Source organism: Pseudochaenichthys georgianus, chromosome 22 (genome assembly GCF_902827115.2).
Source record: "Pseudochaenichthys georgianus chromosome 22, fPseGeo1.2, whole genome shotgun sequence".
NCBI lineage: Eukaryota > Metazoa > Chordata > Actinopteri > Perciformes > Channichthyidae > Pseudochaenichthys > Pseudochaenichthys georgianus.
In genome coordinates this window covers 16,518,699-16,531,619 of record NC_047524.1, presented here as the reverse complement: position 1 = coordinate 16,531,619, position 12,921 = coordinate 16,518,699, and the positions used below count along the sequence as shown (strand labels likewise).

The following is a 12,921-nucleotide window of genomic DNA, read 5'->3' as shown; positions in this document are numbered from 1 at the left end:
TGGCTCTAACATCAGCAAAAAGGGTGAGTGATTTATCCGCTCTCTCTGTGGCCCCGTCATGCCGCCGGATCCAAGGGGATGGCAGTTTGGCTGTGTTACGTCCTAACCCAGCCAAAGGTCATCACAAGCTCTTTTAGGTCAAGAGTGATCACCCTGGACGGGTTTTTTCCACCTCCTCATAAATCGGAGGAAGAAGCCACATCTCATCTCCTCTGTCCGGTGCGCACTCTGTCCTGCTATGTGGCGCGCACGGTGGCATGGCGCCGTTCTCAGCGCCTGTTTGTGCATTATAGAGAGCGCTCGATCGGGCAACCTCTGTCTGCACAACGGCTGTCACACTGGCTGTATGAGGCTGTGTCACAGGCATATGTCTCCTCTGGGGTGGAGCCCCAGAATATCAAAGCGAGAATATCAAAGCGAGAATATCAAAGCGCACTCCACCAGAGGAATTTCCTCCTCCACGGCGTTGCACGGGGGAATGTCAATGGAAGATATTTGCACGGCTGCATCTTGGTCTTCCCCCTGTTCAATTATTCAATTTTATTTGAGGGAGGTCTCCATTCCTCTCTGATGCACCCTGTACTGGGTGTCCTGTCGGAGTGAGTGACGTCAGGGATCCAGCGGTGCGCCTCTCGGCACACAGAGAGCGGCCCTTTTCCCCTCGTATGAGAGGGATGTTCCTTCTACTCTGACACACTTCGTGCGGAGTGCCTGGTCAGAGTGAGTGACGTCAGGGATCCAGCTGAGCGCTCTCCTACCTGTCTGACACGCAGAGAGCGGCTGTTCCCCCTCTATGATCGCAGGATAAGATGGGACCTTCGTCTCTACTTTCTCACAGCGGCCGGTATGTATTGTTCCCAGCCTTCACCCCGTCTGGAAGATAGGCATGTTTTGCTATGTTCCAGGGACGGTGATGCGCCATTACGCATGGCACAACAGGCAGGGGGGTGTTATTGAGCAGGTGTGTCTGTGCTTCTAGTGCCGGGCGGACCCAGTGGGGTGCAGACTACATCATGCTTCGCCCTTAACCCAATAGCGATAGCCTTAGAGGGCGAAGCCATATACGAAATGGACTGAGGTTACCTACTGTAACCCAGCTTCTATGAGTAAATGGCACAGCCCTCTAAGCACTGGGCCCCACTGGCTCTACGAATAGCTGAAGAAAAGTTATATTGTATGGGAGCAGATTGCCGGGCCGCCTTCCTATTTATACCGGAAGGAGGCCCGAGGGTGGGGCCCACCTAGCGTTTCAGTGCTGCGCGGGAGAGCAGAGGAATAACCCAATAGCGATAGTACGGTGGCTGAGAGGTGCAATCGACAATTACAAAGTGTGAAACACTTTAACAAAGCTTGAGACAAATTTACATTTTATAAAACAAAATGACACTATCAAAACACTTTTACCAAAGAAAAAACTATTTAACATTAACAAAAACAAATTAACAAGATGCGAAACACTTTTACAAAGCTAGAGACAAATTTACAAGTGTCGAAACACTTTAACATTTCCCGAAACACTTGTTAACATTTACTGAAACACTTTAACATTTCCCGAACCACTTTAACATTTGCCGAAACACTTTAACATTTGCCGAAACACTTTAACAAACTAGAGAATCAAACCGGAAAGGGAATGCCCATCATACCAGAAGTGACGTGCAAGTGATTGACACAAACTTAAGTTTGTTTTGGCGGATAGACCGCCGGTACCTATGGACCTTTATGGTCGTTAAACATGTTTTGTCCATTCTGTAGAAACCACCTGGGCCAAGTGACATGGTTTTGCTCATCACGATATACTTTCTCTTGCGAAAGAGATACGTTCTAAAGTAAAGTTACAGGTTCACCAAGTAGGAAGTGGAGCTGTGCCTTTTACACACAGCCTTCGCTGTGTTTACCTTCATTAGACAGCTAAAGAGCGACTGCAGGCTGCTTCGTTATAGCCATACACACCTCTTCACACACACACACCTCTACACACATCGAACTGCCCAATTATTACGCCTTATTATTCTATTTATGAAGGAGATGTCCGGTCAGGGTGTGTGTGTGTGTGTGTGTGTGTGTGTAAATGTGTCTCTAGCTTTGTAAAAGTGTTTCGCATCTTGTTAATTTGTTTTTGTTAATGTTAAATCGTTTTTTCTTTGGTGAAAGTGTTTTGCTCATGTAATTTTGTTTTATAAAATGTAAATTTGTCTCAAGCTTTGTTAAAGTGTTTCACACTTTGTAATTGTCGATTGCACCTCTCAGCCACCGTACAATAGCCTTAGGGGGCTGTGCCATTTACTAGAAGCTGGGTTACAGTAGGTAACGTCGGGTTACGTAGTGTAACCCTTGTCATATTAGCACAGGCGGAGCCCTCTACTGGACTCTATGGGTACTCTCTTACCCCGCAAGCATTCTCCCACTGAGACTTCTATAGACGTAGCCGGCCCTGGGCGGGCCTACCTGAATGCGCGCGCATCACACCGTATAAAGGAGGCCTCGCCTCCTGACTATCATCCTACACCTCTCTTCAGCGAGCGGAATAGGACAGACAGTGCCCCGAGTAGAGGGCTCCGCCTGTGCTAATATGACAAGGGTTACACTACGTAACCCGACGTTATATCTCTCACAGGCTCCGCCCTCTACTGGACTCTATGGGTACAGTGGGTGGAGCCGCGATGTATACGCGCACTGTCGTCCAACAATATTCCACCCTACTGCCCCTGACCGGCTATTATGGTCAGCAGCTGCTGCCCCACCTTCTCCTTTAACCCAGTTGTAACCGAGGAGAAATCTGGGCTGTGGCTGACAGAGCACACCCTGCTGCGCTTACCTCGCAAAAAGTGTGCTCAAAAAACAGTGCCAGGGGACCCCCCCACCCTGGATGGGGAGAGCCCCCTCGGCCCCGAAAGGGCTTACTACACGCCTGCCTCCCTGAATCCCTAAGGATAACAGGGAAAGCGCCAGAGCCCCTGCCCCACACTCAAACACTGACCCCGTGCCGAGTGTGTGGACTAAAGTGTGGAGGGCTCCCCCCCCTCCTGCTCTCGGCAGGAGGAGAGCAGCCCTCCAGCCCTGTAAGGGCCCAGTGCGCCACCCCCGCCCCTCCCGGGACCCTCCGAAGGCCAGAGAACAGCGAAGGCGCATTACGTCCGGGGAGGGGGTCAGATGCCAACTGATCCACAACCCCCCTCCCCCCTACCAGTCCTGTGTTGCCCCCGCAAGTACAGACGAGGAGAAAGAGCCCGACATGTCCAAGAGATAAAACCTTATGAAGGGGCCTGGCGTCGACCAAGACGCCGCTGTGCATATATCCTCCACACTCACACCGTTGAATAAGGCTGTTGACGCAGCCACAGCCCGTGTGGAGTGTGCACGAACCCCCGTGGGGCAGGCTCTCCCTGCCTGTCCGTAGGCATGCAGTGTGCGAAAAAGTACACGTCCCACCGTCCGGGACGTGTTATTTACAATATCGGACAAGTAGATCTTTTAATTGACTTGTCCGGTGGACAAGTGACGTTTTTCGCCCCGATTTATTGACAAATTATTGATAAATTCAGTTTACAAAAGGCAGAACTCATTCGCAAATTGTCTGTGTCCGCCATTGTTCGTTTAGAAATGTTAGTTTCGGTTCTGCTTGTCGATTCATAAGGAAATGCATCTCGCCGTTTTCTGTACAGTTAGACGGGGGCGGGGCGGAGCGGGGTGGGAATTGTAGCACAGTGGCAGGGTTGGGAAGCAAAACTCGGTTTCGAGTAGGAACAAATAACAATTGTCCGGTACCGGGATTAATAAGAGTTGTGAGGACAGGAGGCGGAGCCCCGCGGACCGCAGCTCTCTCTCTCTCTATGCTCCGTATCAGCTGATCGCTGCACGTTGCAGCTCAGCGTCTCTCTATCTCTCTCTTTCTACACACAGCGGATCCGCTGCCCGTTTAACAGCCTCATCGTTGTCAAACTTTCTTATGTTCTTTCTAACACGTAATGAAGGTTATTAAGCGTTTTAGCTCCTGTGTCGTTAATATTGACCGCCATTTCCTTTATGAAGTGAAGCAGCCTCCCTGTCTGTCCTCGCGCTGTCCTCACATCCCCGGACCCCCAGACTCGGAGGAGCACAGGGATGTCATGTTAGTATTGTTTATGAAGCAGGGTATAGAAAGTACATTATTGAAATGAAAATACTATTTATTTACTTTTACAAACAGTGATTAGCTGGGCAGCTGCAGCATGTGTATTGCAGGACATGTGTATGCGCTTTGAGTTGTAGAAAAGCGCTAGGCCTATAGGCTATAAATATAATAATAATAATAATAACTTTATTTGTATAGCACCTTTCATGCAGGGGATTGCAGTTCAAAGTGCTTTACATCAGTAAAAAACAAGACATCAAATCAGTGTAAAACAAGCAGCAAGAGCAAAAAGTGGGATAAAATAATTAAAAATAAAAACATGGGGAATAAAACATAGAGAAATAGTGCAATGTCAATCACAGGGAATAGTGCAGTATAATAGTGTAAAAATGCTTTGGTAAAGAGATAGGTTTTAAGCTGCCTTTTAAAAATGCCTAATGTATTGGCTTCCCTAATATTGTTGGGTAACGTGGTTTACAAAGGCTGCATCACCGATCTTCTTATGACTCTTTCTGGTGACCTCTAATAGACCTGCATCTGATGATCGCAGTGTTCTGGCGGGTGTGTAGTTTATTAGAGAGTCAGCAATGTAGCTGGGTCCTTGTCCATTTAGAGCTTTGTATGTAAGGAGAAGCACCTTCAAATCAGTTCTGAAAGTTACAGGAAGCCAGTGTAGAGTAGCTGAGACAGGACTAACGTGTTCCCTCCTTTTGGTATTCGTCAGTAGTCTAGCTGCAGAGTTTTGAATGAGCTGGAGTCTAGCTTTCTTGGGGAGACCAGTGAATAGTGCATTGCAGTCGGCTAGATATAAAAGCATGAATTATCTTCTCTGCATCATTGTGATTTATGAATGGTCTTAACTTCGCTATGTTTCTGAGATGAAAGAAAGCTATTTTGGTCACTTTGTTTAAATGGGCGTTAAAGTTCAAATCTGAGTCCAGGATGACACCGAGACTTGTCACCTCCGGTTTAATCCAAGTGGTTAAACTTCCTAGATTATTTGTTAGCATCTCTCTTTTTGAGATAATAATAATTTATTATTATTATTATTATTATTATTATTATTATTATTATTATTATTAGGCCTATGTGTTGGAGATGTGTGGTTGGACTCTGTCTCACAGGCAGGTTGCAGTGTAACATCAGAGGAGACTGGGCCAATTGTACATTCTTAAACTGCACCACTTAGAACTAACTAAATAATGCAATTATTTTTATATAATTGTATTCAATAACCGTAAGAAATTCAACAGTATGAAGTGATTTGTAAATAGGAATACAGATTTGACTTAATGTTTTCATAAATATATTTTTCTCCCAGTTTGTCATGGGACTTATTTACCCTCTCAAAGAACCGGAATCGAGAACCGAAAATAACCGGAATCGAAAAGCAGAACCGGAATCGTTAAAATCCAAACGATACCCATCCCTATGTGTGATGCAGTAACATCTTACCGCTCACTTACGTTAGCGGTGTTGTAAAAACCGTGGGAAAGTGTAAAATACGATGACGAAGAAGAAGATTCCAGTGGCCCCAATTTTTGTCCATTCTGGACAAGTGAAGAATGTATTCGGACAAGTAAATTGCCAAACTCACTTGTCCATGGACAAGTACTCTCTAAAAACTTTTTCTCACACTGGCATGTGCAATGCACTCGCAGAGCCAGCCTGCCAGGCGTTTCTTGGACAGAGCTTTCCCGATCACCCCGCCCCCGAAGCACACGAACAGCTGTTCGGTGCGTCTAAGGGCAGCCGTGCGCTCTACATAACATGCTAGCGCACGCACCGGGCAGAGGAGGTGCAGTTTAGCTTCCCTGGTCCCACCATGGGGGGGAAGACTAAAACCCCCTAACTGAATATCCCTTGACCTGAACGCACTCCTTTGGCTCTTGGGCACAAAGGAGGGGTTCGGTCTGAGTGTCGCGCCGCTCCGGTCACCCCGAATCTGTAAACAGCTCGGGTGCACCGACAGAGCAGTTAACTCGGACACTCTTTTGGCTGACGTTAAGGCAAGAAGCAAAGCTGTTTTCCACGACAATGCTTTCAGAGAGGAGAGCTCCAGAGGCTCAAACGGCCCCGAGGCCAGAGCCTCGAGCACTAGGGGCAGGTCCCACTGTGCCAAAATCCCTCATGGCAGGCCGAGATGGCTGCTGCATACACTTTCACTGTTGAATGTGCAAGCCCTCTGTCCACCAGTAACTGTAAGAAGGATAAAATAGAGCCTAACTAGGGGATAGGGGCTCTATTCTCCGCTCCTCACACCATCGCTGGAATCCTAGCCACTTTGGCCTGTAACAGGCTGTGGTGGATCCAGCTCTAGCTGCCTGGATAGACTGAATAACACTATCAGACAATACACCCTGTCTCAACCTGTCCCTCTCAGGAGCCAAACCTGGAGAGGACGGCCGAGAGTGGGTAACGCCCCGATTGCACCTGCCTCTTGAGACATCGCCCCCGAGAACTGGGGAACTGCCCAGGGCTGGCCCACCTTCATCTGTGTCATCTCTAAGTACCACGGCGCTCCAACGCGATCCGGAGCCACTAGGATGTCTGACAGACGTTCTCGCCTCACTCTCCTCAGGAGGGGGAGAATGAGACGCAGCGGTGGAAAGGCGTATAGCAGCTTCCTTGGCCATGGCTCGTGTGCAAATGCGTCCACCCCCAAGGGTGGGTCGTCGCTCCGAGCCACGGAGAACCACAGGGCACAGTGGCTGTTTCGCCGGCTGGCGAACAGATCCACTTCCGCTCTCCCGAACTGGGCCCAGATCTGCTTCACCACCTTCGGGTGAAGCACCCACTCGCCTGGCAGGGGGCCGCCCCTCGACATGAGGTCGGCTCCCCCGTTCTCCAGTCCCGGGATATGGAGGGCTCTCAGAGATAACACCACCTCTGAAGCCCATAACCACAGTTCCTCCGCTGTGGTCAACAAGGCGGCGGATCGAACTCCGCCCTGCTTGTTGATATAAGCCACTGTGGTGCTGTTGTTGCTCCTGACCATTACATGTTCCCCCTGAATTAGGGGCCTGAAATGCTGGAGGACTAACACTACCGCCCGTAGCTCTAGGAGGTTGCTGTGTCGAGACTCTGTTAGAGCCCAGCGCCCACCTATAGCCCTCTTCAGGCAGGTCCCTCCCCATCCTGTTCCGGATGCATCCGTGAACACTGTGATGTAGGAGGTCACCCGTCCCAGTAGAGACCCCCTCCGGAGGTGATCCGGGGAGCCCCAAAACCGGAGGTTGGGGGTATGGTCACCAGCCGCCACTTGTGCCTCTTGGGATCCAAGCGTAGGCTGGAGAACCACCTCTGCAGGCGGCGCATATGTAGTAACCCTAACGGGACCATCATGTGAGCAGCCGCCATGAGACCCAGCGTCTGCATGACAGTAAAAGCTGTCACTGTTGCCCCCTGTCGCAGTCTGCGTACCCCCTGAAGAAGGGACGCACGTCTGCTCTCTGACAGGGTGGCGCGCAATGTGCCTGCATCGAGCACCACACCCAAATACAACGCCCGTTGGTGAGGTATGGGGGTGCTCTTTTTCCAATTGATCGCAAAGCCTAATCTGGTTAGGTGTGTGATCAATTGTGCTGTGCAAAACATTGCCTGTTCCCGTGACCCAGCCATGACTATGAGGTCGTCTATGTAAAAGAAAACTCTCATGCCGTGTGCGCGCAGCGGTTGAAGCGCTGTGGCCACACATTTGCTGAATGTGCGTGGGGATAGGGAATAGCCGAACGGCAGTCTGTTGTACTCGTAGGCTATTCCCTGGAAGGCAAAACGCAGATACTTTCTGTGCTTTGGAGCAATTTCTACATGAAAGTACGCGTCTTTCAGGTCGATTGTGGTGAACCAATCGCCTGGCTGAACCAGCCCCAGTAACTGTTTCATAGTTAGCATGCAGAATTTCCTGCGGGAAATGTGGCGATTCAGGCCGCGGAGATCTAGAATAGGTCTGAATTCCCCTGTCTTCTTGGGAACCAGGAAGTATATGGAATAAAGACCCTCTTCCCTGCGCTGAGGGTGCACAACAGACACAGCCTGTTTCTGCACCAGAGCCTGAATCTCTGCTGAGAGGAAACTCATCCCCTCTCGAGAGGATAGCTTCACCTCTCGCATGCCCATAAAAGGGGATGGGACGCTGCAGAACTGGAGTGAATAGCCCCGTTTCAGCGTCCTGTGCATCCACCTTGATAGTACACAGCTGAGTTTCCATTCCCCATAACACTGTGTTAAAGGGCATGCACTCAGCTGTGGGGCCGCAGCTATAAAGCTGTGGTACTCTCTGGCGACCCGTCCCGCCGCAAAACTCCCCGTGAAGGGAAGATTCGCCCATGGAGGGTCGACACAGAAAGGGCCGATTATTTACTGAGGACCCTGAACGCACCGCCGCACGCTCATGTGTGAGCGCGCGCTCCCTCAAAATGCTGTTTTCACCCTTACGGTGAACATCATTAATCGGAGTCCTCATAGGAGTAGTGCGGTCTACTAAGGTCCCTGAACGCACCGCCACGCGCTCTTCTATGAGTGCGGGCGCTGCCATAATGCAATTCTGGTAACCTGCATTCATTGGAGTCTTAACTCCAGGCTTAGTGTGTTCCCCAACAGCAATATGCCGGCCATAATGCCTCTGTACCCGTATAACATTACGATAGCTTTGTTTACGTTTCATCACTCTCATCTGCGCACTCCCACTAGCCTCCTCCCTTACAGGAGCTATGGCTGGGGCGGCGAGTGGGGAATCTGTACAGACATCATGTGTAAGTGTAGCATTGTGGAAACAAAGGACACTTAGACTTGGATACAGATCAACTTTTTCTTTATTTTTAATTTTTTTTAAAGGAATCTGCATCGAATAGGGAGGAGGCGGGATTCACCCTCGCGTCCCGGGCGAAGAGATTTCCTCCCCCCGCCGAGACGCTACCTCCCCCCGCCAGTCAGCTTCGGGCAGACGGCGCACTCCACCCGGCCGCTCTCTGCTGCTGATGAGCCTGCCGAGGTCGGGCAGCCCTTCCCCGTGGCTGCCGATATGCCGGTACCACGTGATGGGCCGTAGAGGTGGAGGGCGCCGCAGCTACGGGACCCCCGTGCCGGCGCCTCTCCCTCCGCTTCACTGTCGCACTGCGCTCCCTCGCCTGCATGGAAACGCGTGGAGGAGCGCTTAGCGGGGCCGGAGGCGGGGCCAGCGGTAGCATCCTGCTAAGCTGGACCCTTTCCTCCTCCAGCCGGCTGAAGCGCTGAGTGACCGAGGAGATTGACCCAAAGAGCCCCTCCGTGGACACGGGGGCTCCGAGGAGATCTTCTCGGTCTTTTCTAGATAGGGCAGTGAGTCCCAACCACACGTGACGAGACGCCACTGTGGCCAAGGAAATCACCCGCCCTGCTGCAGCGGCCACGCCATGAATCAGATTATCTATCTGACCTATAGCGCGGTCCGGATAATCGCTCCCATCTTGTGACAGGAGGGCGGGGGCGGCTGCCTGAGGGGTGATCAGGGAGACGCCCAACACGCCGAGATTATTGGCTGCAGCCGCCATCTGCGTACCGAGCTTGAACATCTTGTCCAGATATTCCAGAGTGTCTCGGTCCCAGGGCAGCGGGGGCAGGGGTCGCTTACCCTCCGCCCAACCAGCCGCCCGCGGAAGCAGATGGGCCGCCAGGCTCTCATCAAGGGGGGGCACCCCCGCACACGCTGTGTCCGAGCGGCCCTCCACATTGATGATGCCTGCCATAGCGGTTACTGGGGCCTTCGTCTTAAATGGCTGCTGCCATGTCGCCTCCACACACCGCCATATATCAGGCAGTTGGGGCGAAACGAAGGTTGGTTGTGCTGGATGCACCGGGCCGTAAAACCCCTGTCTCAGGCGGCTTATAGGCCTCGGTGGCAGCGGTGGTGGGAGCGGTAGGCCTACGCGCTCCGCTGCCAGGGTCATCACCGCTGGGAAATCCAAACGTGCAGACCTGAAAGTAGGACCTCCCGACACCGAGGCGTCCTCGTCCTCCGGAATCGGGGTTGTCTGGCCCCACGGAAGGGAGAATCGGAACGGCACTTCCTCCTCTCCTGACTCGCCCATCTCGACGACGTCGAGATCCGAATCCTCCACCTCCTCCTGCGGAGTCTCTGCTGACAGGAAATGCTGCCCTACGATGCTCACGCGTGAGCCGAGGAAGCATCTGGCAGGCTGAGCATGCCGGTGTCGGGCCCATACCGCTCACAGCGTGGTTAGGCCCCATACACAAAAAACAGGAGGGGTGTGGATCCGCTCCCGCGATCAGGTTTGGACATTTCGGGCAGGTCCTGTGGTCAAGAACTGACTCCATTATCTCTCAATTTTCCGTCTTTCTAAGCTCCGTGAAAAACACTTCCGCTTGCTGAAGAGAAAAGGATGATAGTCAGGAGGCGAGGCCTCCTTTTATACGGTGTGATGCGCGCGCATTCAGGTAGGCCCGCCCAGGGCCGGCTACGTCTATAGAAGTCTCAGTGGGAGAATGCTTGCGGGGTAAGAGAGTACCCATAGAGTCCAGTAGAGGGCGGAGCCTGTGAGAGATATAACCTCAGTTATGCTTGCTGTGATGTTACATTAGTCTGTTCTCCGCTTGTAATTATGCCGAAGCTTCAAAGTTGTATTTATCATCTGAATTTGCCCAAACAAGTTTAATATTCTGAAAGCCAGGACTTTGTTTATTTGAAAACAGATCAAAACAAACTGTCTTTTATATAAAATTGAAGTATTATACAAGTAAAACTACATTTTGTTTCAATCCCATGTAATTGTAGAATGAACACAGTCTTCCTTTGAAGATGTATAAGTCAGGTGTCTTGAGTAGTCAACATTACCTAAAATCATTGTACACATTTGTAAATATTATTTCCACTTGTTACCATTGTGAGTCTATTTCTATGCAGCTCTGCGTGATTTTGTGGCTACAATTCAGGCTAATACACTACCAGAGGAGTAGAAGTACACCATGTACCTCTGAACCGTAGTGGAGTAGAAGTACACCATGTACCTCTGAACTGTAGTGGAGTAGAAGTACACCATGTACCTCTGAACTGTAGTGGAGTAGAAGTACACCATGTACCTCTGAACTGTAGAGGAGTAGAAGTACAGTACACCATGTACCTCTGAACTGTAGTGGAGTAGAAGTACACCATGTACCTCTGAACTGTAGTGGAGTAAAAGTACACCATGTACCTCTGAACTGTAGTGGAGTAGAAGTACACTATGAACTGCAGTGGAGTAGAAGTACACCATGTACCTCTGACTTGTGTTCACTGCCAACCTAAAAGTACCTCAACAATTAATGAATAATGTATTGAAAAGTTATTTGGCTGATTGTTGTATATCGGCTCAACCAGGTTATATGGGAGGCCCAGTCTACGTACAGATCACTCATTTTGAAATATTAAACTTAGTTTTCTTTTCTTTAATTTGTCATCCTCATGTAGAATGCTATCACGAAACACACATGTGGTTGTTTATAGCATAAAGAACATCTGATTTAATGTGAGGTAGGGAAATATTCATTTGAGTAACAGTAACAGCTGTAAGATGCTTGAAAAGCTGGAAAATGCACCTTGAAAATGCTTAAAGTGCTTGAATTTGACTTTGGAAAAGGGGCAAGAACCCTGCCTTTTGCAGTTACAATGATAAACATTGCACACTCAGTAGTCTCTGTTGGAAAATATAATGGTTCCTTTTTTGACTCTTTCATTCCTGAGTTTCTGTTTGCGTTTAATTTCCTCAGTTAATGGTCTCCAAGCTCGAACATTTGGGATTTGGACGTTACTGTCATCGATCATCCGCTGTTCCTGTGCCATTGATATCCAGAACAAAACGTAAGACAGCTTCTCACTTTCTGCACCTCCTTTTGTGTTTCTGTTGGCAGTCTTCTTACTGTTTGTTTCCACTGTGTGTCTCCTGCAGGCTCTATCACATCACCTTATGGACATTTGTGCTGGCGTTGGGCCACTTCCTGTCCGAAGCCTTCATCTACAAAACTGCTCCTCTGACCATCGGGGTCATGGCTCCTCTCATTGTTGCAAGTGAGTGAGGAGTGATAGGAAATACAGTATTCCCCTAATCATTCATTGTAATGTATTATACCATATTCCTTCTAAATCCTAAAAGCATCTTTATGTGTTTTTCTAGGTTTCTCCATCATAGGAATGCTGATTGGGTATCAGTGCATCCCGGAATCACAAGAGCAAGTCGGAGCTCGACAGAAGAAGCGTAACTGAGTCCCGAGTTTTCCACCGCACCTAGGGACCAGCTCCTAGAGTGCTGCTGCTTGCCTTGAAGAACTTGAGATCTGTTTGAACATTAATTTCTCACTGTTAACCCTCTCTACATAACATTGGGTTTCGTGTTTTTAAACTGACATTTTACACTTCAGTGCAATCAAACGGTCGGACGGAAGGTCATGTTAGTGATGAATCTGTGCTGGCTAATAACTACTTAATTCACGAACGATCTATACATGGAGGTTTCATTTAGTTAGTATCTTTACTGTCAGGCTAAATGACAATAATCTGTATACGCTCATAAATGATTCCACTTCCTATACATTTTTTTTATTCATTATCCACTAAAGAGCACAGATGACTCTACGGTCTAAAACTATGCTCTTTATTACAAAGTCTCATAAACACAAATATAAAGAGTTATTCTGTATGTTTGTTTCGTGCTGTGAAATGTTTGTACGCCCAATTATTGTCCTATAAAACATTTAAAAGTGAAGCGTTTGGTGTTTTCTAGTTGTCTTTTTCCGTTTTCTGGTTCATGATAGGATTTTTAAATTCAGTAAACATG

The 12,921-nt window shown here is 49.3% G+C and overlaps 1 protein-coding gene across 4 annotated transcripts in view; it reads left to right on the top strand.

Annotated features, from left to right (window-relative positions):
* Nucleotides 1-12,849, top strand: part of erg28 (ergosterol biosynthesis 28 homolog) — a 40,252-nt gene extending 27,403 nt beyond the window's left edge. For all 4 annotated transcript variants that reach the window (XM_071207142.1, XM_034110798.1, XM_034110801.2 and 1 more), the window contains exons 3-5: nucleotides 11,858-11,948; nucleotides 12,037-12,155; nucleotides 12,262-12,849. In XM_071207142.1, the coding sequence (XP_071063243.1) occupies nucleotides 11,858-11,948; nucleotides 12,037-12,155; nucleotides 12,262-12,350 (299 nt within the window). In that variant the 3' untranslated portion in view covers nucleotides 12,351-12,849. The remainder of the gene's footprint in view (nucleotides 1-11,857; nucleotides 11,949-12,036; nucleotides 12,156-12,261) is intronic.
* The last annotated feature ends 72 nt before the right edge of the window (nucleotides 12,850-12,921 follow it).